The sequence below is a fragment of the Calliopsis andreniformis genome, chromosome 3 (genome assembly GCF_051401765.1).
Source record: "Calliopsis andreniformis isolate RMS-2024a chromosome 3, iyCalAndr_principal, whole genome shotgun sequence".
Lineage (NCBI taxonomy): Eukaryota > Metazoa > Arthropoda > Insecta > Hymenoptera > Andrenidae > Calliopsis > Calliopsis andreniformis.
Genome location: NC_135064.1, coordinates 10,380,481 through 10,406,012, shown reverse-complemented (window position 1 = coordinate 10,406,012; position 25,532 = coordinate 10,380,481). Strand labels below are relative to the sequence as shown.

Sequence of the window (25,532 nt, the reverse complement as noted above, 5' to 3'; positions counted from 1 at the left end):
CGTGTATAAACATATAACGTAATATAAAACAAAAGGGAACCGATTTAATATTCTACGCACCTTGCTTAGCCCGAAGAAATTTCAAAACAGATTACCGATAAGTCAGTTAGCGCGTATACCGATGTATTTAACAAGTTTAAACAATAAAAAATATTGCTATCAATCTAGAAGAGGTTTTGTTGAACACCATGCACACTGGGAAAAGGATTCATTTATTTTTCTTAGAAGAGATATAGCAGATTTTATCATGAATCGTCATTGAGTGATGGGACCATGTAGATTTGCTATGGCACTTCTCACAATGGCTACTAATTGTACTTTTTATTATCTTCCACGTTTGACGATTTGAAAAGTATTTAGAGTGTTCGATAAAGAATTGAAAAAATTTAAAAAGTAATTTAATATAAGCAAATCAGAAACCTTGTCAGAAAATAAAGCTGTTAAGCAGGTGTCTCCCTCCTGTAATAATCTAACTGATAATAATAACACAAACTTGAATGATTGTACATCTATGGAAACAAATTTTAAATACTACAAATATTTTTTTCATAATTAAATTCACGATTTCTAACATTTGAGCAACCAAAAGTAGCCATGTTTATAATCTTTTTACATTTAATATTTTTACTTTATTCTATTGTATAAAATCTCTTAGTCAATTTGTGCCATGAAGTAACAAAAACCTTACTGCACTATATAAGAAAACCGAATTCCATATGACGTATTTAAAAAAAAACGTAATTTAAATTTTTACAGCTTCATAAATTTTAAGATTATGCCACATCTATCCTAGCCAGTTTACAGGACACTATGACTCAAAAATATTTGCCTACATGGAGTTTAAAAATTAAATTGTTACTGTATAATATAAGTACGTGTAACACGGAAGTCAGATATGCTATCAATAAGTATCGTTTATATACGGGGTATTCAAAAACAAGTTCCAGAAATTTTGGGAAGTAATTTTACAAACTAAAATAAGACGAAAGTCAAGAATGACAAAAATGCATTTTAAGTTTCGTTTCCGAGTTATTAATTGTTGAGAAAATGCTTATATTATACGTATATTTACGCGTGAAATTTGTCTGACTCGAGACTTATTCTACTGATGTCGCTGTACTTGACCTGACTAATGTATGTTAGCAGTAGAACAAGCCTCAAATCATACACGTATTTCACGAGAATATTAGACGTTTTTTTAACAATTAATAAGTCTGAAATGAAGCTTCAAACGCAATTTTGTTACTCTTGACTTTCATCCTCTTTTGACGTGTAAAATCACACCTTAAAATTTCTGACACCTATTCTCGAAGACCCTATATACACTATCGTGCATGAGTATTTAGACAGTTTCATATTCATTGAAAATGTATGAAATACCTACATTTTGTTATTCATATTAACTATCTGATATGAGATTTGTAACCAAAACTATATTAGAGAATTTCACTTAGTGTATTCTATATATTTCAATAACGCGAAAGCATTCAAATACTTATGCAAGATAGTGTTGCTTCATTTCACTGTAACAGTGAGTAGACAAATACTTCTGAGCAGTAATATATGCTTAAGTTAGAACCTCCTCATTCTAACAAGAATAAATATGCGTAAGTATGCAGGTATGTATGTATTTCGTCGAATAATTTACCTTTATTCTCTTGGTAAATGAATATACAAAGTTTACATCTAGTTTACTTGCTTATACGATGCATCGAGTAATATTGATACGTTGTGACGATAATAATGTCGCTGTTATAACCGCGCATATCATTTTCCCTTTTTCCTTTGCTCCGTTCATGCGTTTCCAGGAGCACGACTCAAACTAAATAGTATAACAAACAAATTACGATCAGGCGAAAATTGTGAGAGTTATTGAAGAATGTGAACGGTTCAGAAATAGAAAAGTCGAATCATTACGTTTCATTCATCTATCGTCTTCTTTCATCTACAAAGGTGCTCGCTTATAATGGATGCATTTCTGTCATATTTTTCTATTGTATTTCTTTAGGGCGATCTAAGACCCTTTTGTTCTATTTCCATCGGTTTTAATACAGCTTATTCGCTCTCTTAGATTTCCTCTTACCCTATGAATAGTTTCGTGCATGGACTCAATGGACCTCTGCTATTCGGCACTGGATTTCTCATGAGCTTGTTTCCACTCTTCACCATTCCAGGTCATCTTATTCCTTCTTTAATCCTTAATCATTCGAGGAATACTGTTATCACTTTCTACTTGATTTTAGAAATTTACTTTAAAAAGTATTTATAGTGAGGTTATTCAGAAGTCCTAAGTTTAAGTTACATATATATTATCGGAAAGTACTTAAAATTTATTAAGCAAGATGAATTATTCACAACTACAAGTATGTAAAAAAGATACTAGTATGTAAGAAAGATAAAATATTTGAATGATTAAGGATTTACCATGCTCGATGATCTAACGCACCTCAAAGTTCTTCTAATAGTGCAATTTAATTGTAAGAAGGGAAACTCGATGAACTTGGGAGCTCAAAATGACAGCATTGCATCTTAATTACAATCAAGCACCTGTCTATTAAAAACTATTCACTCCTTTGCGATCGAACCAACAGTCAAGTTTCCCAGTTACGACTTTTCAATAATCCAGAATATTTACTAGGTCATAAGACAGATTATCTCAAGTTTCTTCTAGGCCGATGGGTTTCTTCGACTCAAAGTATGATCGACTCTGGCTAAACGATTTTAACAGTATCACTGGATCTGTGGTTTCGATCGAAAAAGAAATAAATTCGACAACACATATAATCTTCCTTCCACAGCCTTCCCATCGCTTTAATGTCTCGCAAAACGCGACGATTATCTTAAAAATTCGAGAAACACCGCGTTCACAGTTGACAGCGTGTGAATCGACACGATGGCGAAAGATTGAACAAGGGAAAATTGTTTAAGCCACGGCGAACGAAGTGTCGAAGGGTAAAAGAGGAAATGGAACATAACTTTGGTGTATCGTGCTCCGTGAGTAATCGAGAGCGCGCAAAGCGATAGCGTTTAACTGTGACTTCGAATAAATATCAAGGCTAGTCTAATCAGTCTTTATACAATTATTCGTACATATTCGCTGAATGCTTCGTTTACATTCATCCTCGCTCCTTGTCTCCTGTTCCCCGCAAATTCGACTCGGTTCTTAAATATTTACAGCTTCCAAAGGAGTGTCGAGAGTGACGGATTAAAACACACGCGCACATTCTCTCTCTTTCTCTTTCTCTCTCTCGCGTTCTCTCGCTCTCTTTCTCTCTGCCCTCTCTCGTTCCCTTTCGCGGTCACACAACAGATGCTCGAGACACGGCCATCTTGAGAGGGCTTTAACTAAAGGAGCTCGACAATCTAATGTCTCAGACAACAATGGTCTCTTTCAATTAAATATTACCTAGAGGCAAACTTTATTGGTTTCTTGTTCTATGGATACTTGTACGTTTAAGAAACCTATTTTATCGGTTTGAATAAGAAACTAATTGTAAATAGACTCTATACAGAGTGTCTAACAATAGAGGTAAGAAATTTCGAAGTGATTTTATGTGCCATGATGACAGGAAAATGAAGAAGCACGAGATTGTATTTGAAGCTTTGTTTCTGAGTTATTAATTGTTGAAAATATGTCTAATATTTATGTAAAATATGTATGACTAATAAATTTATAGTAATTTATGACTATATTTCAGAGACTAAAATATTCTAGCAGAATATTGTATAGACACTAAGAGCAGGAAGTGTTGTTAATTAATAAATTAATATGTAAAAACACATTGTTGTTTAAACGTTAGAGGTAAAATATTTAGATACCTTGTAAATTAAAATTATAAAGCTACAAATATTTTGTATTCAATACCTCGTTTCAAATTGTTTAGCATGGTAAAAAACAGATTTCGTATTAGCCTTCTGTTAGACAATTATTTAATTTAATTTTAGTATTTATTATTGTTTCTGCAAAGAAATCATGATTTTAATTTTAAGATGTAAATTTATGTAATATTAGAATTTGCTCTTCGATTTTTCTTTTAATATTCAAACAGTAATATGCCATAAGTCTACACCATTCTTTCTTTCGTATGTGTATACATATTGTACTCTATTGTAATGTGATGTATTATTATTATTTGTTGCATAGTTATACCAAATATAGAACTTAGAAATCAAAATTACACGAGCGTCCAAATTTTAGTAAGTCACTACACCTTTGTATACCAGCAGTAGAACAAGTCTGTATTAAATGCGTCTGACTCGAGGCTAATTCTACTTCCATACTGCGTTTCGTCCGACTAGCATTCGCCGCTCGCCGCCAGGAGAATAAGTCCGCGTTAAATGCATCTGGCTTACGACTCATTCTATTTCCATAACTCCGTTTAATCTGGCTAACATGCACCAGCAGTAAAATAAGTCTTCATATTAAAAATTCTACTTGCATTAAAAAGTCTACACATTTAAAACTACTTTCAAAAATTAAACTTAATTCAAAAAATTAATTTAACTTGGTGAAACCGTACATTAGTTTAATATAAACTAATAGAGTGATGTAATAATATGAATTAATTAAGAGAAAATCAATTTTGTCCTGAGATTCTGAGATACTAATTGAGCATTTAAAATTTGTCAGAATGACTTCAAAAATGTATTAAATTCTACTTAGTACCCATACTTGATTTTATTATTTTATGACAGTTGATATATAAATATCAGTATGCAGATAGATTTTTCAATCTATTTTAAAGACTTCATTATTGATTCTGTCTTTAGACAATAAAATTAAGAATAATACGAAATCTGTTGATCACTTTAGTTTCTAAGAGGTTCACCTGATAACCCAGAAATGAGGCCTCAAACACAATTTCATCACTCTGCTTTTTCTCCTCATTTCGGTACATAGAAAACCTCTTACCTATTATCGAACACTCTGTACACACTCTTCCTATTTTTATCAACTAAAGGTTCATCAAAGTCTAAGACATAACTATCAAAGGCGCCCTCAAAAGCACCTCCATCCTCCTAATCAGATCTCCTCGAGTCAAAGCCATCCCCCGATAGTCCACGTTCGCGCGTTTAGGTTCTAGGCGAATCTAAAACGAACAGAGTATGGTCGCTGACTGACGCTAGACGGTAAAAAAATAATTCCGCGAGAGGCAGCACTGGCCCGATCGCCGTTTATTCCATTTGAACAATCCTGCTGCTGCTGTTGCTGTTTCTACTGTCGTTCCTCGATCACCGAACGAGCACGATCCCATGACGACGAGGACAAAACGAAATCTACGCGACGTGGCGCTTCTTCGCGCGATTGTCCACGAACATAGCTTCTTCCTCGTCGAATGCGACTAATACGTGTTGTCCTCGTCGTTACGAATCGATGGTCCTTTCATCATGATATGTACGAGCAGCATGGCAAAACGGTCCTTAGTAAAGCATTTCAGTAAACGAGGCTCGCTTTGTCCTGCCGTTCGTGAATCTACAGTTTGGTCAATTTACCGTATCTCGGTCGCTGATAACTAGACTGCAGATTTTTATGCAATTTCGTATTCTCGTAAACACAGTTGAGGAAATGGAATCTACGTAAAAGTTTGTTTCACTTTTCAAATACTATATTCTGCACTGCATTTTTTATATTTACTGTGATTTTGAATATTATATGCATTCTGTAGCTCTTTACATATTTCAAATTTGCATAAATGCATAAAAATCGGCAGTCCACTGATAACGATTGCGTTAAGCTCTGTTCTACTAGCTCTTGTTCTTCTCACACTTTCCTTCTCTCTTTCTCTCTTTCTTTCTCGCCTTTTATAATTTTTTATTTGTTTTATTGTAAGTTTTTGTTTGGTTGCAGAGATGGAATCGAGATGTCGTCAAATAATCGATACCGTATCGATATTTGTTAAGGGGACGCGTAAAAGTTCGCTTGAAAAAATATACAAGTACAGCGAAAGCTTTATCATTTTGCAACTTTGACAATTAATTTCTCTTTCCATTGTTTAGCCTTTGACCAAGAAGCAAATTTAGGATTCTAATTTTTAATCTACCTTGAATAAAGGAAATTAATCGGGCGCTCTTGTTCAAAAATCGAACAAAGTGTAGACTAGGCCAGACCTGCAATAAAATGCATATAAATCACAGTGCTGCGTGATGTTTAAATTTATATTATTAAATTTTGCTCTTTTATCTTTCTAATCTTATGCTGCATTAATGTCTTTCGCCACTCTACGTTTATAGACTATTATTCTTCACTATAATGCTATTGCTTTTAAAGAATTAATTTAAATAGAGACTTGTCTGTCTCTAACTATTATAATGTGCAGAAGTTTTTCTTTCAATAATTTATCTATTTGTGCATTTTATATACAATCTGTACTTTTTTGTAAGGAATTTCCTATAAATGTGTAAATCTTTGTAGCCTGGTAATTAATAATGCAAGGCTGACCCAGGCTATGTCTTCGTTGTTCAACCTGCGCTCGTAGAGTGAAAATGTAAAAAATAAGTTTTGAAAATAGGTATGTATAATAGTTGGGAACAGATGAACTTGGATTTGTAAGCAATTTTAATATTTTTTTGTTATAAGCTCATCATTGTTTTCTTCGTTTTTTTTAGTTATTTTTCTATTGTATTTAACCTCAGCTTTGATGAGACAAAATATAAGTGTTATTAGCATAATATGGCTGTAAAACCTTCGTACTATCTCTAAGCTCGTTATTTATATTTAACTCCAAATTTATAATCAATTTATATTCAATAAGATAAAAGATACAATCTTCTTATCGAATGCTCACAATCTACGAAAAGATCAACTTTAAAATCTGTTACGAGTTTGAAAGTGTTTTTTGAACGAATATTGTACTTATGTATGCATGTTGCAAATTTCTACTATAACTCATCGACATCATTCACGCGTTTAAGTGACATGAAGCAATTATTAGCCAATAAAAGAGGCTGTTTTTTAAATTTCAGTTTCTTGATTTAAAGTGAGAGCCAAACTCATCTGCTCCCAACAATCTCCAACCACGACTGCCCAGCATGCTGCACACTTTGTCTTCTGTCGATACCATAAAGCTTCAACTGTATTTGTTTCTATGCTTTCGCTCTTAGAAGAATAGACTCGAATATTTGCTCGCAAGAACACTGATCTACTCAATTCTAACAGGATATAAAAATTGCCAAGGTTTTGTGCGAAATTGCTCCAGATAACCAAAGATTCTTAAACTGAAATTCGACGGTGCAATATTTGCCGACGCTTTCGTTATAAATGTAGCTCGCGATATAAGCGCGCAAATTATACGATAAAATTCTTTCGATGGTTATCTGGCTGATTTGGAGGTGTCTCCTCCGTTCTCTTTATACGTGATAACATTCTACGTTCACACTACAAATATCTATGACCAGGTATTTTCGTCCAGTCGAATACTGAAGGAAGTTTCCTTGTAGTAGAAAAAGCGATTGCTCGTGATTGTTATTCGTTGACGTTGACGTCGATTTCGTTTCAGCTCCGAAATCCTAAATAAGAGCGACAGACGCGTAGCAGATCGTAATTAATTGCGCTCGAATGTAAAAATATTCATTTTTAATACACTGACTGCCACGATATGTTCACCACCTACTAGACCTTGCACAGTGATTCTTATTTCAAATGAAGCAATTTTTAATACTGCTTGTTTTAATTCTACTAGACTTCGCTACGAGTCCCTAACGACTTGATTTCTAATTGCGTGAATGAATGTTATTCAGAATTTTATAAATAAGATTATCATATATATACAAGCATTGTGATAGTCGAAGTGATAATATGATCAACGTCGAGGTCAATCGATGGATTCTGATATATTCGTAAGTTTTGAATTCATATTTCAAGTTTCACGAGAAACGAGAAACTTCTCGTACCGATCCCTATCTGTTTCCTCCGCCCAAAAAGGTCCATAAAAAATACGAGGAATCGCGATTCAAATTCCTATCCGATTAGGTATAAAAAGACACCCGTACGTTCGATTATTTTCGATGTTCGCGATTAGCTGTGACCTCGATTCCATCTTTGCTTACGAAGTATTATAGGAAACGCGTCCATCGACGCGACTGTCACCTCCTACAGCTGTTTCAACTACTTAATCGTACTTTCCGCTTCAACACGGTCCGAAGGTATTGAAAAATAAAGGTAATCTTTTCGTCTTAACTCTTTTGAGCAGCGTTTCGTTCTAATTTCACGTTTTATCGCAACTATGCTCAGTATCTACGTAGAAGATGATTTAGAGGTGACTGGGACAGAAAATTCTCAGGAGAAAGTCTCTAATTCGAACAAAAAAGATCGTGCATCGTGTTTGCTTCTCATCTACAAGTGGTGCGTCACTGTGCCTTGTTACTCCCTTTTAATCTCTGTGCATCTAATTCTTCGTAAAGATCGTCCATAAAAATACTCTGTCATCGAAAAATGTCAGCTATTCTTCGATACGTCTCAGGCTTTAGAAATGATATCGTAGTACGGTTCGACGAACAATCGTTCTTATATCACCGTTCTGTTAGGAAGAAATGTAGTTTTTTATAGATCTCGAGATATGGACGTACAAAACGCTCTTGTCCAAATCTAGATATTTATCTTGTCGAGCAGAAAACGTTCACCTTTCCCTCGTATCGTGCCCCTATGTTTCGCAATTGTATTTGCTATATGCTTAGTATTTTTGTTAGCCGAATTTTCATGGATTTTCACTTTAACTGTTTTACTGTTCCACATTTCAATTTTAGGTATACACATCTACAGTATATATTATGATAGATCTGCATTGTTGGGCTACCTAGAGCAAAAGTAACGAGCAAGTGACATTGTTAGGTAGATGAAGTAAGTTGTACATTGTCAATGCATCTTCAAAATGTGACTTCATAAACTTGATGCTGTACACGCAGAGAATTTTTAGCATATGTAGTAAATCTGAATACTGTAAAACAGTGGCATTACTGTAAGTCCATTATAAAATATAATTGATAGTAACATACAGAAATTTCAGAAACTTTCGGTAAATTAACGCCATGATGACCGCCAGTTTCGAAAATCGGTCAAAATGACGCCAATGTGGTGTCAAGCGATCATTGTAGTATTAACTCTTATTCTATTAACGTTTCTTCAATTATGGTGTCTCTCCAAAATAGTGACTTAGATAAAACCCACACAAGTGGCCTGCTTTCCAGTACTTTTATGGATACAAGCCACCAAATATGTTCTCTGCTATTTGGTTTAGGCCTGTATCATATTGACCACATTTACTTTCTTATCCTCGCAGGACTCACAAATCCTCGTTTAGTCAGCGCTGCTCTGGGGTTCCAAAGTACTAAAGTCGATTCAACGAGACAAGTCAATGAATGCAAACAAATGTACATGGGAGGGACATGGACAGAGACAGTCGATACGACACGAAGAACAAGGACAACACGTTTACATTTACCGACTTGACTCGTTGCATCAACTATCATACGTAGTATCTTATATCGACAGATTTAGAGACATAATGTCTTCCAGTGGCGTCATAGAGTACAAAAGTGAGAGTACCGCACAGTATTTGACTGTATTGCCTGCAGTACCCTCACTCTTGTACTTTATGACGTCACTGAAAGATATTTTGTCCCAGCATATGGCAATACTGATAGAACCATTTCTGCCCGTCTGACCTGCCACTGAAATACTCATTAGCTAACCATACACTGGCAGGAAGAACTTGAACCCCTGGTGTTTTTATGAAATTACTATATTTGGGAGACACAGTATACCTTACTTTATAAACAGGAGTCATTTTCTATCCAAAACATTTTTGAGTGTTACAAAAATTCATGTAACATCTTTACACATGCTAAACTGAGATTCGAATAAAAACTTTATTTTTAAGGGTAGAACCAAAGGTTCAATACTCATCTGTGTAAACAGTAGCTTTTCCAAAAATACCAAGACAAAAAGACCCTTGTTTACAAAATAAGTATTAATTTCTGTAAGTTATCCATGGATATTTTTTATACCGATATTAAAAGTTGAGTAGGTGTAAAGGACCATCACCATACCAATTGAGACTCAAAGATTCTAAGCTTCTACAGTGAAGAACTCTTTGTATTGTAACACTTTCAAGATTCTCAAATATCCTCTCACTTGCTCATATAGGCTTTCTGCTTTTGCTCACCTCCAGGAATCAATAGTCCCTACAGATCTATGTCACAGAAACATATAAAACAGTTAATTCTCGTGATCTCCACACCAACTCGCTTGCTGTAGCTCGTTAGTTGTGGAGCCCATGGTTCGACACGCAAAGGCGTCCTAAAAAAACCCGCGAATCGATGCAGTTAGTGTCGTCGATCTGCAAATGCCAGCGAATCACGCGACGTACGTCGCGGTGCGTGCTCGCGAGCTCAATTTCTGCCGTCTAACGAGTCCCCGAAAACACTTGTACTGTCGCGAAAAGAAGCGCACATTCTCCAACTGGCGCGCGACAAGCGTCAACAGTTGCGCGCTCGAAACCGCTGAAGGACGAAATAACATGGCAGTTGGTGAAATAAGTAAATATACGTACAACGGAGGTCCATAAGATCCTCGCAACTAATGGCAGTAATCGTTCCCTTAACCTTTCCTAATAGCCACGTGCTGGCCTCGTCTAACGTTTCGTCGTAACAGCCACTTTGTCCTCGGACAGTTCAATCGGTTCAAATCGATCAGTCGTCTCCCGTTCGATCACCAAACGTACTCTTTACTCGATAAATTAGTTTTGCTTCTAAACAGACTTTTATTTACAAAAAACTTTACAAAAACAAATTCGTTTACGAGGGAAAGGAGGGGGGAAAGATTGCTGTGATAAGGAAATAAATAAATAAAAGTAAAATGAAGTCGCAATTATGAATCGGAACGCAATTCAGAGTATGAGGAAGAGTTGAACGTAGAGGAAAGAATAGAATAGTTACACGAGACAGCACGTGCGAGAAGTGTATTAGATGATCATTGACTAACTCTGACTCTGTTCAGAGGTATATAAACGATCAGTACACGATCGACGTACGATCGTCCATTACGGACCACTCATATCGAAGTAATTCCTAGGTGTAAGCTGTAGAGATCATCGAGTAGAGCTTACGCCATTCGCTCGTTAGAATATCTTAACGTACACGTTCGATACGATTGCTATTGGGCAACGCTTTTCGTTTAGTCTTCTATCTCTTTCATGCATCAAAATCATAATATATGAATCGATCCATGGATCGATCTTTTCGCACAACCTTCCAACGAGCGTTGCCTAATAGCAAATTCTGCCAAAACTTTTGCATAATTGTTTAACTTTATGCACACACGTTCCGCAGAGTATCGATTCGACTAACTTAAAAAAGGAACAGGAAGAAAGCATTTGGCGCAAATGAAAATTCTTGAAGAAAAAAAAAAGAAAGTTCAACTTGCACTTGCGCACAGCGCCGAACGCAAGAAAGAAAGCTCCTCCTGTTACAGAAGGAGCGACTAAAATATACGAGAGAACGATTACGATATAGATATACATCGTTTGAACAAAATTTACAATAATTAACCGAAACTGCGGTTCGATCCGATTCGATTGGATTTCTTTCGAATCGAATGGATCGATCTCGCAGTCAGAAACGAATATGCGATTTTTCTCCGCTTTCCTTCAAATCAATCAGCTGTCCTTGCTTCACCACTGTACACACTCCCGTTTGCTCTTCCGATCTCGAGTGAAACATTAATATTTCTCGAGATCGTTGCAAGTAGTAACGTCGTACAAGAAAAAATCCCTCTTTTTTTATAAAACTTTCGGGTCATTTAATAAAGCCTTCTCTTCAGACATCCTCATACAGGATTAAATACTCAAAAGTTTACTAGAAGGCTCATTAGATGTGCTAAAAGTTTCAGTGACTCAACAATTGGGTTTTATCTTCGTTAACGTAGTTTCTTAGCTTCTTCCTCTGTGTCTTGCTTTCCAACGCCGAAGCTAATTTTTAGCCTATATCAAACATTTCCCCTGGAGGGTGACAAGGTTTCCTCAGCCTTCAAGATCGATCGTAGTTACTGCTAAGAGTATTGTACAAGTTCCATATAAGCGTTATTGCTGAATATACGAGCGGCTTAAGCGACAGCTCGCGGGATATGTTTCCAAGGAGGTTAATACTAATCACGATACAAAGTGTCTCCGTGTTCATGCGTCCGCGGCAATACCTATAGACGAAAGACAGGGCGAATCGATATTTATGAAAAATACAAGTGGTAGATCAGATATTCTTCCCTTTGTCGCATTGTCAAAACGTGATATGTAGTTTTGCGATTTGAATTCTGGTTCCCTGTACTTCGAACGACGAAACGGTTCAGATTCCCTGAAAAAATACCTACTGTATAGACCTCAAGAAATACACACGCACACTCTGCAGGAAACCTTGTCCACCCTCGAGGGGTCTCTTCCCTAACAGCCACAGGTAGCAGCGTTCTACTGCAACTCGCTTCAGCCTTCGCCCCGACGGCGGCCCGTTGCAGGCACGTTGACTCCTTGCGAAGAGAACAGAGGCAAGGCGTGAGCAGGCATCTAATGGGGCAAGCACGTGTCGGAGTCGCCGCTGCTGGCCATGGAGAAGTTAGCCGAGTCGCGGTCACTCTGTCTGATTTGAGCGGTAACCGACAGCTTGCCATTTGTCTGCGGCGCTTGGGGGAAGGTGTGGTGGCCAGGCAGGGCCCAGGGCTGTGTGTGCAGCTGCACAGGCGGAAACCTCTTGACGAACGGGTTGTTCGGTGGTCCAGATTGCAGAAGTCTGACACCGTTGTGGGTGGGCAGGGTCGTGTGCGCAGGGACCGTCGCGTGCACCTGGGGCGGATGGGTGACGAACGTGTGCCTGGGCACGGATCCACAGCTCCCAGTGGACCCACTCATGTGGGAGCCAGCCACACTATGAGAGGCGTGGGGCAGGGGCATGGTAGAGCAATGGGGATAAGTGACCACTGGCTGAGTGGGATAGTGGGGAAGGGTGGCAGACAAGGCGTGCACGCGGATATCGTTGCTCTCCGTGAAGGACGTCATCCTCATGTTAGTAGAGCGACCGAACGGCTCCTCGTTGTGGTTCAGGGGGTCCGTGATCTTCGTCCTTGAAAGCTTGCTTCGTATCACGACAGTCGCCTCGTTTGGGTTCTCCAGGATGACGGCTGGACAGCCTGGGCCAGTGGACTCGGTCACGTTCGTGGTGGAATTGATGCTCTGGTTCGCGTTCACGTTCGCGAACAGGGGCACGTGGTTCACGTACTGCGGCGAGGAGAAGGACTGACTAGTACCAGGGCGACTCGTCGGCGGGGAGAAGGGGCCGCTGGTCGCTGTGGGCGGTTGCATGCCTCGCTGAAGGGAGCAGCTGCGCCACTGCTCGCGCGGCTCCTCGCCGCCTCGCTGCTCGCCTGCCAGGTCGTCCACGCTGGTCGCTCGCCGCTGACAGCTGCTGTTGCTCGCGTTGCTAGCGTTGCTCGCGTTGCTGTGCACGCCGCTTGAAGACGTCTCGCTGTGGCTGCTCGTGTTGCTGTGGCCAGTCACTGAGCCTGCTCCGCTGCTACCACCGACTGTGTCCAATGGTGGAGAGTTGGAGGAGTCCGACCGAGGCGTCAACTCCTCGTGAGGCATCCCTGAATCTGCTCGGCGTAAGCAACGCGGCGTTTGCCCTCCGTTCGTCTGTAACCAATGGTACCAGTTGATTGCGATCGTAGGCTTCGGTGGGAAGGGGATGAGTCATTCATTTACTGGGTTAAGCACGAACACAAACACGCTTGTTGAGACTATGAACGAGGTCAGTGTGGTAACCCTTTCATTGTTTAATTTTGGTCTTTCATGGTCTTGCCTTTTGGTGAAAGGGTTGAAACAGGGGTGGCAAACTTTGACGTTTTTTAGTTGGGTTGGCAAAATGAGACTTGGATAGTGGGAACAGTGTTTTAGATAAAAATATGTTCAGTTTCTATACTTTTTTATAACTATAGGTACTATTCTAGAGGTGTTAAGTACCTACAGTAGATGATTAGTAAGATCAACTACTTCATTGTAGGAAGTTGTAATATTCTTATTTCTAATGCTACTGTTTGAATGTTTATTCCCTCAATGGCGGGCTCTGTATGTTACATTGACTTAGTTTTTTCCTTGTATCACTATTAAGTCTTTGAAGCACGGAATTTTAGCCACTGTAAAGTGCATATGAATCACTTAACTTAGAAAACCAAACTTTTTAACGATACATTTCTTATTTATGCTTGCACATCACTTGCTTCTACAATTAAAACGCACCGTCATTGAAGGGATCATAAGCCTTAATCCTTAGTTGGTTTCGTGTCACTATCGTAACATAGTAGGTACAATAAAATTACTACTATGTTATTACAAAAGATAGTTTACAATAGTATACAGAAAATTGATATCTTTTCCATTTATCAGTCTTTGTAAGTTATTTATGAAAATTCCTTGTACTAGATACTACATTAAAAATTGAATGAGAATAAATATTCCGACCTCACAATACCAACTAAGAATTACAAGAAAAGACATTTTTCAAATCTTCCAAGTCCCTTCTTTTACCAACTTGACTTCAGAAGACGCTCTTTAAAAATAATTTTTCGCTTTTAACGCACGTGTTCCAATTTAACATACAATCCACGTAACCAACTTCTCAATGGAGTCGATGAGTTGAAGAAGACTGCAACACCATTTACTTGGTTCCTGACTTAATACACTTTGGCTCTGGGATCCAAATACAATGTTAATCTAAAAATGCCTAATTTTGGACTTGCACTGTTCTTCAACTCACCGACTGAATTTGTCTCTTGCCAGTATTCTAATCTTTGAAGGTGTTCGCTGTAAAGTTTGCCCAACCCTTTGTTAAACAGTGAAAGCTAAGGTGAAAGTTGGTTAGTACCTGGGTGTTAGTGGTTAGTGGCGCCGTAATAACTTCGGTAGTCGGTGCAGAAGTTGGAGTCGGAGGTGGCAGTGGAAGCGGCTCCGAGATAGGATCAGGCAGAGGGTCTGGGGTGAGGAGGGGCGAGGGATCACCCTCCGAAGGTTGAAGATCGCGATTCGCACTCGCGTAGTACGTCACTTGGTCGTCGTTCACGCACTCGAGCAGCTGTTGAAATTGTTTCAACGATTAATTCCAACGTGATTCGAGTTGTACTAAACTAGAAACTTGCGCTAGGACTAGAAAACATTGACCTCAAACAGCAGATAAGTCGTGAGAGCAACTTACTGTCAGCAGTCAATACTTTCTGTCTCGAGCATAGCGCGATGCTGCGGATACGACAGATTCTCATTTTTTTTTTAAATTTAGAATGAATTATGAGTTCGAACGAAAATACTGGAGAACTTGAAAGAAAAGTCAGAATAAAAGAGACTGATGATTTTGCGATATGTGCAACCGCGCTAGCCGAAACTATCACTCTAGATACCAACAAATATCAGCAGCTATAACGTCTCTAAAGGAGTAAATTATATCACAAAGATGTATCGTGTTCGAACGTTTCGTATGTCGTGTTGATGAAGCTGTCGTCTATTTCTCTTGAAACTTATGTCACTGTAAACCGCTTGTCTAATATATCGAGACTGTCTTCATTGGTAATGGATTCAGATAGTTACTGTTTGGAGATTGTAGGTCGAAGGCAAAATTCTAAGGGTGGAACGGTAAACGGAAGAGTACAAGTCTCAGCAGACTGCTAAAAAGTGGAGTTAGTATAATTAACAGATGTAATGTATTAGTATTAGTTTATGTAAGACAGTACTGTAAAATATTCTAGCCAGGTCTAGGTTTCTCTATGCGATCTATGCTAATGCGTGTTAGTGCACAATTAACAGACACGCGCAACTGATAAACGACAATGTTCGAAGCGTAGAAACAGAAATGAATATACAATATGTTTGTGCGTCTTACGTCTCCAAATCTAGGTATACCGTCCCTACGGGGTATCAGCCATCTTCCCCACTGTCAAAGCAAAATAAAACGAAATTAAAAGCCGTTGAGATGAGAAGAATGGTCGCACAACGATTGAATCGGTGCAAGACCGAAGTACAGTAGTCCCCCGTAAATGATACCTTTTCACCCTCGTTAATTGAACGAAACTTATCCCCACTACGTCTTTTGCTTACTAAGCTACAGATATCTTAAGTTCTAGGTGCTTGGAGATGGAAAGAAATGAGAAAAATTCACATTTTATATATTTCCATAGGTTTTCATAAAAATGACACCAATCGATTTTTTGAAACTTAATAATTACGGGTTATAAGGTCTTCTCTTCCTTTCAGGGCTGCATCAAGCCGAATGATAAGATTTGTAATTTTCCCTTATTAACTGAATTCCAAAGAACTAGCTTCGCGATCAATTAACGAGAACATGGTGTATTTTAAGCTCACATGGAACTTAACTTATTGATGACAGACATTTCGATGTCACTGCGTCGCGTGCTGCAATTACTAAAACCGTGCAATGTATAACGCACTTTTAAGCCATAGTGTATGCGTTTCAGTGAGAAATCGCGTAGAAATTGAAGAACGAGTCACGATGGAAATATCAAATAAGTATTAAAACAATTTATACCTTATTTTCTTCGGACGTCGAGTCGTCAGCGGGATCTAGGGATGTTATTAGCGGTAATTCCCGTAGCGTGGCGTAATCTCCGTCATCCTCAGGGCCTCCGCCGTCGGCGCCTCGTCTGGCTTTTCCCTTATTACTGAAATATAAAGGAACCAGAATCTGTTACATCAATGCACCTCGTCATCAGACATTTCTAGCGGTTGCTACTAACAAGGGTAAGAGAAAGTGGATGACTGATGAAAGGCGACAGTATTAGACGCGCAGACTTTGCTTAATACACATACATATGCGTACAAGATGTACTATTAGCAGACTCATAAGAGGGAGACAACTTGAAGCGACAGTAATTTACTGGTAAGTCAAGGTTTCGAGGTCTAATCAGAATCAGGAGTAAAAACAGACCGATTACAGAGACACGAGTACGTGACCATGAAAGCGAAGATTGTCCAAGCGGATTGAAAGCAGTTGGGAATGATAAGAATAGAAACGAAGTTCCAGTAGATCTACAAAGAGATGTGCAAGGTTTATAGTACTTGGTGGCAGAAGGGGGACCGAAGCGATGGGGGAGGCGGACACAGCGAAATGTACAGAAAGACACCAAGAGGAGGGAGGAGGGTAGTTACCGCGAGCCTGACGTACTAGGCAGGTCGTTAAAGGTGACCTTGGGCTTCAGCTTCTTGTTCAGCCAGCCCTTTTCGGTTGTCGCTGGCACGTTGGCTTCATTCGGCGATTGAGTTGGGGATGGACGCAGCTTCGGCCTTAACCAGTAGATCTGCTCGTCCTCGGCTGTCGATTCACCGTCGACGGAATCTGCGTTCCCTGCACGATTCATTAAAATATGATTGCCTATTAACAGTATAAAAAGAATTTATAGTGAGCGAAATTTTCATTTTGTCAATTAGGTATTTCATTACTTATTTATGACGATACCTAGTTGACGAATTCAAATTCTGTATATGAAGTGTAAAAGAGATGAATGAAAATATGGAATAGTTTGATTAGGTATAGTATTCTTTGTTAATTTTTAATATTAATTAAAAAACATTTTAGTAAAATGTATGATATACACATACTGTATGTATGTAATATACGGTGAAAATATTTGACCAGTTGATGAAGATGAAATGACGATTATTATCCTAAAAGTGTTCCATGTTACTGTTTTAATCAATATTATGTAGATCTATTCGACAATAGATAAATTTTAAAGGATGATTATGCAAGCCAAACTAAGGCGAAAATTAAGAATAACGATACTGCGTTCAAAGTTTTGATACCGAGATATTAATTATTGAAAAAATGTTAGCTTTTGAAATGTCTGACTTTTGATTTATTCTACTGCATCATTACGGCACCTGATCTAGCTTATTCCACTGAATACTCACTGCGTCTGACCTTACTTGACTCATTCTACTGAAGAATCACTGCGTCTGACCTTACTTGACTCATTCTACTGAAGAATCACTGCGTCTGACCTGATTAACGAATCTCGACAGTACAGTAAATCCTTTACGTCAGACGTATTTTACTCGCATTTCCAATATATTTTTAACAATTAATAACTTGAAGAGGAAGCCCCTAATGGAATTTGGACATTTATTTTCATTTTATTTTGGTATATAGAATCAATCCTTAAAACTTATGACATTTTCGTCAAACTCACTGTGCAACCAAACAACTAAATCTGATTCAATAATTTCACATAAATTTCCTTCGCCAACTCTATCTTTAAAATCCATTCTGAAAACCTATCCCATATTTTCATACCACCACCTACACACTACACTGAACGAAAAAGTCTTACCTTGAGAGCGCGCCTTCCTTTCAATAGCCGCCTTCTGTATCACGCTCATGATAGCCTTCTTCGGCGAGGCGTCGGCAATGGTATAGGTTCTACCGTTACCGACAACCAGCAACGGAGCGCTAGTGCCATCTTCGTCGTCCCTGGCCGACAACAGATCAACGTCGGTCACGAGTTTCACCGACCTCGCTGACCTCACGGTCGCGCGACCGATCGTGACCCTCAGCTTGAATACCCAGCGCTGCTTTATCGTCAGGAAGATCCATAGAAGCAACCAGAGCAGAAGGTGGAGGACCGTGGCGACGATGCAAGCAAGGATAGCGCCATCCAGGCTGCCACGATAAACGACGCTATAGTCGTAAAGCAGAGGCGCGCTGCAGATTGCGATCGCCAAGAAGACAACCAAGGCGGTGCAGTGAATGAAGTATACCCAGCCATTTCCCTCACGATTCTCCTTCGACAAGATCACTCGACGCTCGCGTTCCTGGTTCAGGAACGCCGTGAATCTGTGGAATCGCAAGTAGACCGTTTTATATCTTCCCTGGTATCGCTTCAAGAATACGTTTCTATTTACGCTTGTATCGTTCGAATCTATAATCAAAGCTTACCTGCCGTAAGCGTAGAAGTACATCACCATACTGGAGCAAAGCACTAGAAGAGATGAAAGAGCGAATAAAACAAGAGTCACGTGTGGGTTCAGTAAGAAATAGGAGTCCCCAAAAATGGTCGATATGGTGCTGCTGCTGGATACACCTCGATACTGTTGTCGTAGAACAGGCAACACTTTTAAGGGTCCCACTACTTGTACCTGAGGGAATTAAAAACATTAATGTGTAACGGTTTTTTTAATTTCAATTCGCTGTCATTATGTCAACTTGCCTTATAGAGAACGGACATTCCAACGTAGGCCAGCAAACTCTGAGCAGAATTCATAACCAGTTGTAGACTAAAGATCGTGCCTAGAGCCTTGTTGCACGACCAGAAGACCGCAGGGTACCTCACGGAGTACACTCCCAGAGCGATCGCGTAATTCAAGTATTCCAAAGTAATAGGTCCATAGGATTCGGCTAGGAAAGACAACATTTACATAGCAATTCCTTATTAAACCAAAGACTTTCTTGTTAAACAGTCTTACCCGTATCAAATTCGAGATTCAATTTTTCCGGATGGTCCAAGTCAGACAAGCTGTTCATCGTCAGAGACATACTCTGTCCTGTCATATTCCCTCCACCAAAGGTCCTCCCTGGTCTGACAGTCGTCGAAGTTCTTCCTAAATTCCTCGTTTTCGACCTGCTTCTCGAGGTATTATTTCTAACAATCGTCTTAGCGGTTGGGCGCCTAACAGTGCTGCCATATCTAGCTGTGGAACCCTTAAAGATTCTTGTCGACGTGGTGGTAGGCAGCAACGTCGACGTCAACACTGACGTTGTCGTTTCTGCTACTGTTGTTCTTGTCGTCGTTGTCACAGCCACTGTCACTGTGCTAGGCGTAGATGCTGTAGCTTTCGTCGTAATTTTTGGCGATGGTGTAAGGACCTCTTGTGCCACGGAAGCAGCAGTTTTACTAGTAGACGCGATGGAAGCAGAACTAGTGCTCGAACTGCGTATTGGAGGAGGTAGATCAGTATTCGCGGGTCGAAAAGGGTTGAGAAACCTGTTGTTGGTCTCCTGAGCGTGAGACTCGACAATATCGTCGACAATACCCGACAGCTCTGGGGTTGTAGTCGTGATATCGTTCATCGATTCGTCGATCTCCTCGTCGGGGGATAAAGTGACAAAAGGCTGAGGAGTTATTAGACCAGAGAGGATACTAAGGTTCACATTCGGACTGAAGAAACTAGACACAACCAATCGATCTCGGTGAATCACTAGCCAATCCAGATCCGTGCGCCATATCGTTTCTGTAAAGGGAGGAACATCGAGTTTATGACTGATCGGACGACAGCAATAAAAATATTGAAAAGAGATTAATCCATGTGTGTACTCGCTGGATAAACCTCTCATAGAATTAACAGCCCCATTCATCGCGCAATAAAAGTACAAAATGTTGCACACTATTGCAACGGAACAACTCGGACCGCCCAGCACTTCGAGCTCGGTTGAACGATCGAAGGTGGAAAGATTCTACAAACGGGAAATCCTGCGGCAAACTGTATGCACACACCTGGCCGATCAATACGCGAACCAGGACGTAGTCAGGCCAAAGTTGCCCTGTTACATACCAACCGACCGCCTCCGCCCACTCCTCCCTACCTCCCTGCGCGGATCCTTCTACTCTGGCGATACCGATTAACTGCAACGTCCCGCTGGAATAATTTTCCTTTTCCTTTTCGCGACCGGATAGAGATCTTCGCGTCGTTGGGTTACGAGACGAACTTCTGCCATCTCTGTCTCGTCAAAGAATAGGGCGTTACGTGTACAGTAGAGGAACGATAGCGAGGTGACGGAAAAGTTTCGCGTTATCTGGGAAAGTTTGTGCACGCGTGCATGCAGCAACGAGGTCTCGGCAATTTCGAAGTCTTGAGTCGCGTTGTTGAACACCGTGGCCCGCGTGCAGGCAGACCTTCGAGGAAGTAGTTGGTACAATGGGAAGCCTTTATTACCTTTTGGCAAAAATCCAGCGTGTATCAGTCGAGCCTCCATGAGCAGCGACGGCAGCAGGAAGCACATGGCTGTACAGAGGTGTACAAATGCCGCCGTGGGACCTCCGTGTCGCCATAAATTGTTCGCCAGGCCTACGAGGCGACCGAAGGAATCGGTTGTTAGCCAACTTGGAACTTTGAAGTTTACAGACATAGCTTTTCACCTCGTTCGACTCGATGGGTCGATGACGAGGAGAGTATATAGGTTGTTATAGGAAATTTGGGACACTTTTAGAGAATAGGTTCTGAACACAAAAGTAATGAGAACAGTTTATGTTTATGTAGGCCGTTCGTCAACAGGTGTCAGGCATTTTAAAGGGCGATTCTATATAATAAAATGGAATGGAAATTGAGAGTGACGAAATTGTGTTTGGAATTTCGTTTCTGAATTATTAATTGGTGAAAAATCTTCTAAATTTCATGTGAAATGTGTCTGACGTAGGTCGTTTTCTAGTGACAGCCTACAATATAGCCAAACCAAATGTTGCGACAAGTAGAATAAGTCAAGTTAAACATATTTTACGAGCGCTTTAAATGCATTTTTAACAATTGATAACTTGAAAAGGAAAATTCAAATATAATTCTGTTATACCTGATCTTTATTTTATTTTAGCATATAAAAGCATCCTGTAAAATTATTTCTGACGTTACTCGTGGAATATCTTGTACAATATCTAAAAATGCTTAGTCTTCCAGTTATGCACTTATCTTCTGACTTACGCGTATAGTTTTTATCCGCAGTTTTGGTTTCACACTTAAGATACATTAGCTGTATAAATGTGTACAATTTCATTAACCATTCAAATCTGCAAAATTGTTAAATATTTATAAAATACATCTTTGCTGTAATTTGTTCTGATATCTTCACACAGTTTTTAAAATTACTAAATAATTCTATAAAGGCAGTAGAAATATATAACATCAAACAATATAGAAAGTAATAGTTACGATGTCCAAAATTATAAAAGCAGTTATAAAAACATGAGGTAGATATATGTAGATATAGGTCTAATGAAATATAAATAGATACTATTTAATGCCCTCGATAGGATATTGAGTCAATTATCTATTAAATATGTATTCTAATATCGTATTAAACAAAATATTTAACATCCAATGACAGTCATTAATGATTACTCAACATTTCTCAGGTATTTGTTACGATCAAACAAGTGTCTTAATATTTCTGAACTAAAATGTTTCACAATATTGTAATCAAGTAATTTTGCAATCAGATACGTTTTTTTTACTTTTCCCAAGAATTTTATACCTTCAGCTACATTTCACGTCAGCTTTAATACTTAAATAATTATCACTATTTTTGTGTTTAGAGCTCACCTCACAAGTGTCCCACATTTCTCGTAACGTCCTACATAACTCAAAACGAGGAAACAAAAGGCAGCGAGAGTACTTACTATTGTCAGGATTGTTGGTGAGCAGCGACGAAGGTGGATCGCGCGAGCACGCGCTCAGATGACGGCCGAGCTTTATTCCATCGTTGGCTAGGTTTCCTAGCTTAAGGAAAGCTGCGCCAAGGAGGACCGGAAGTAGAACCACCCCGGTCCCAGCCAGCACTAAGCAGCCATACAGTTCGACCCTCGGCGGTGGAGCATCCGCGGGCCAAGGCAACGACAAGTACGCTGTGGAAACGAGAAATCGCGAATGATAGCCTCCGAATTTAAATTCGTCAGGTGGTCTCTCCGCTTTATCACTCCTCAAACGCGTCGCCCTCAAGATTTATCGGTCGAGGAGCGAGCTTTCGAAGGGAATTACCCGATGAATCGAGGCGAGACGATGACTGGACTTACCGCCAAACCGTTTCGTGTATCTCAAGCCGATGTAAGCCTGAAAGGCGACCGCCAAGATGCCGTACCAGACAGACCACAGACTATTCACGTGGCCCGGTATGCACGAGTTGCGTTTCGCCGATTTCCGCGGCTTCCTTGGCTTACTGGTCGTCGACACGCCGCTCGAGCTGATGCTGGACACGATCGGGAGTGGCTTCAATGGTTTCTTACATTTCGCTTGGTTCACCTCGTTGTTGTTTTCGTAACCCATCAAGCTCCCAGTCATGGACATCTTGTTCTGGAAAAGGAACGACGTGACGGTCTAAAGGGACGCTTTCAGCCAGTTGTTGGAAACGATTGTGACATTGGTTCTGATTCTTGAAACGGTTATGGAGAAACGAAACGATGTGGCATGGTACGATTGTTCTGGGTGAAAAATGGTTTGACTGATATCGATTTCGGTTACAATTTCACCATAGCCTTTTATTATGTCGGTTGTGAAACGGTTCTGTGTCGGCTCTATATCGGATCTGTATCAGTTTTGTACCAATTCTGTATTCATATCAAACGGTTTTTAAATCGGTTTCATACAAGAGTGGAAACTTTTTATTTGACACAGTTCCAAAAATCACTTTGAATGACAGACTTTATATGTATAATATAACGATAGAAGAATATAACTTTCAGTATTGTTTTTGAGTGGATCGGTTCCTTTCACAGGAGTGTAAGAAAGAGTAGTTGCTTGTCATCTTAGTTTAGCTCATTGCAGATAAAGGCGGTGCAGTAGCACAGTGATAGAGGAATGTATTACTTTACAAATAAAGGGAGTGGGACGTTGAACTGTTTCAGAATTGATATAGAGACAATACAGAACCGTTTCAAAATCAATCAGGTAACAAGTTATGGATAGTAACCGGAATTGATACCAGATCAAATCTTTTTCATCCATCACAGGTATATCATCTCAGATATGTGAATGAATCTGTGAATCACTATACGTATATGTATAAAATAAAAAATGAAAATTCATATTTTACAAATATACCTACATTCTCATTTGTTACTATCAGGAGTATCATAAATACATACATATAGGGCGGGCCACGCATTGTTTCTATTTTTAAAATAGAAATGCATATGTTTTGTTGGACAGATCGATTTCTCTGTTCATTCTATGTAAAAGATTATTAGGGTATAATGGCAAGAAAATGATTAATTCTCGAAATACTTTCAAAAAATGTCTCTATATATATGAACTGTTTAAATGTAAAATTGACAAGTAATGTCTTTTCTTCTATATTTCTAAAAAATGATCATTTTCGGAATATCGTTTAGAAATCCATATATTCAGAATAAATTTCAATTTACAAATTCTGCAAAATGACAAATAAAAGCTGTATAAAACAATAAGTAATTCGTAATATTCACTAATATACTTTCACAATGAATCTTACCTTCCTTTTACTAATTTCTATATTATTCGGGTACCTAATTCTGCTTCAATAATTTCTACTTCTACTCATTTTCTCTATAATCCCATATTCCCAGTCTTTAAATATCTACCACCCTCAATTAAAAACCTCATATCAACATTATTCTTAAAAATTACTCTTAAAATACGTATAACCATAATTTCATGGCGAAGAGCAATTTACTTATATGAGCTCCATGCATCACTAACCATTCACTCGAGGATTAATCTTCTCCCCTCACATTTCACGCAAAACCGTAACCAGTGAAACAGTGAACCTTCGAGATTTACCCAGGAATCAATTACCCCAGACGCGCTAGCTTTCATCAGAGCCAAAAGACGGAGCTTTCGTACCATAACCGAATGGAACTGGAGAGGGAAAAAAGACCACTGGTAAACAAAATTACTTCCCATTCCCCGCGGATAGATCGAGACCAGAGTAATTTAGCATACGCGAGCAATTAACCGCGCGCGCCCCTAGTTTCGAATTTACGACTTTCGCGAAACGAGCGCTCTGTTCCCGAGCCCGATAGCCGAACTGTTCCCTTCGAGCGTGCCTCCGCTCCGAGCCCCTCGCTTCGTCGCTGCCGTCCTCTCGACAGCGCGGGGCTGTAAAGCCCCGAGCTTTATGGTCGTTTTTGCCGGATTCGTTCCGCGATAAAGTTTAGAGAAGGAAGCTCGGTGCGTGCGAACAGGCGCGTGCGTGACCGTCTCGAACGATATCTCGAACGATAACGGGATTCGAAAATTTCCCGTGGAAACGTATTATTAACGGGCGGCGATAACGCGAACGGTTGACACGTTCCTCTCTGTTTCGAAATCGAGCGTTATTCGCTTACCGGGTTTTCTGCTTCGTTTCCGGTCGTCTAAAGCTTCGGGCGGTCTTGTTCAGAACAATCGATGCGGAGCTCTGGCATGTTTGGCGGTGACAGCGCCTGAAACAGAAAACGCAGAACGACTTTAACGAGGAGCGACGTGGGGCGAAAGGGAAAAGATTGAGGGAGTGAAGGAAAAGGTAACTTTGTTTAATGGGTAAAGTAGTCTGCAATGGATATTTGCTGAACTAGGCAGCGACGTCTGAGACGCGTCAGTAATAAGTGTGTACTGAAGATTTGGGCAAGCATGCATATTTAACAGAGAAGAAAGATGTCTGCAAAGAGATTCGAAATTGTATGTACATCGGTGATGAAGAAACGATACAAGAAAATGTTTTTGGTTAAGTAACTTGTCTGTGCATTAACAGTGGTGGTTCAAAGGAAGTTTGAGATT

General features: G+C 39.5%; 1 protein-coding gene across 1 annotated transcript; it reads right to left on the bottom strand.

Annotated features, from left to right (window-relative positions):
• Nucleotides 1–11,818: 11,818 nt before the first annotated feature.
• Nucleotides 11,819–25,178, bottom strand: Tinc (transmembrane protein tincar). Its single transcript, XM_076375142.1, has 13 exons — nt 25,103–25,178; nt 22,814–23,090; nt 22,421–22,645; nt 20,967–21,098; nt 19,500–20,264; nt 19,244–19,431; nt 18,973–19,172; nt 18,368–18,870; nt 17,187–17,382; nt 16,567–16,699; nt 15,904–15,954; nt 14,899–15,105; nt 11,819–13,670 (listed from the first exon to the last, which is right to left on the bottom strand). Exons 2-13 carry the CDS (start codon nt 23,082–23,084, stop codon nt 12,549–12,551), a joined length of 3,993 nt encoding a protein of 1,330 aa, XP_076231257.1. The 5' UTR covers nt 23,085–23,090; nt 25,103–25,178; the 3' UTR covers nt 11,819–12,548.
• Between the last annotated feature and the right edge of the window lie 354 nt (nt 25,179–25,532).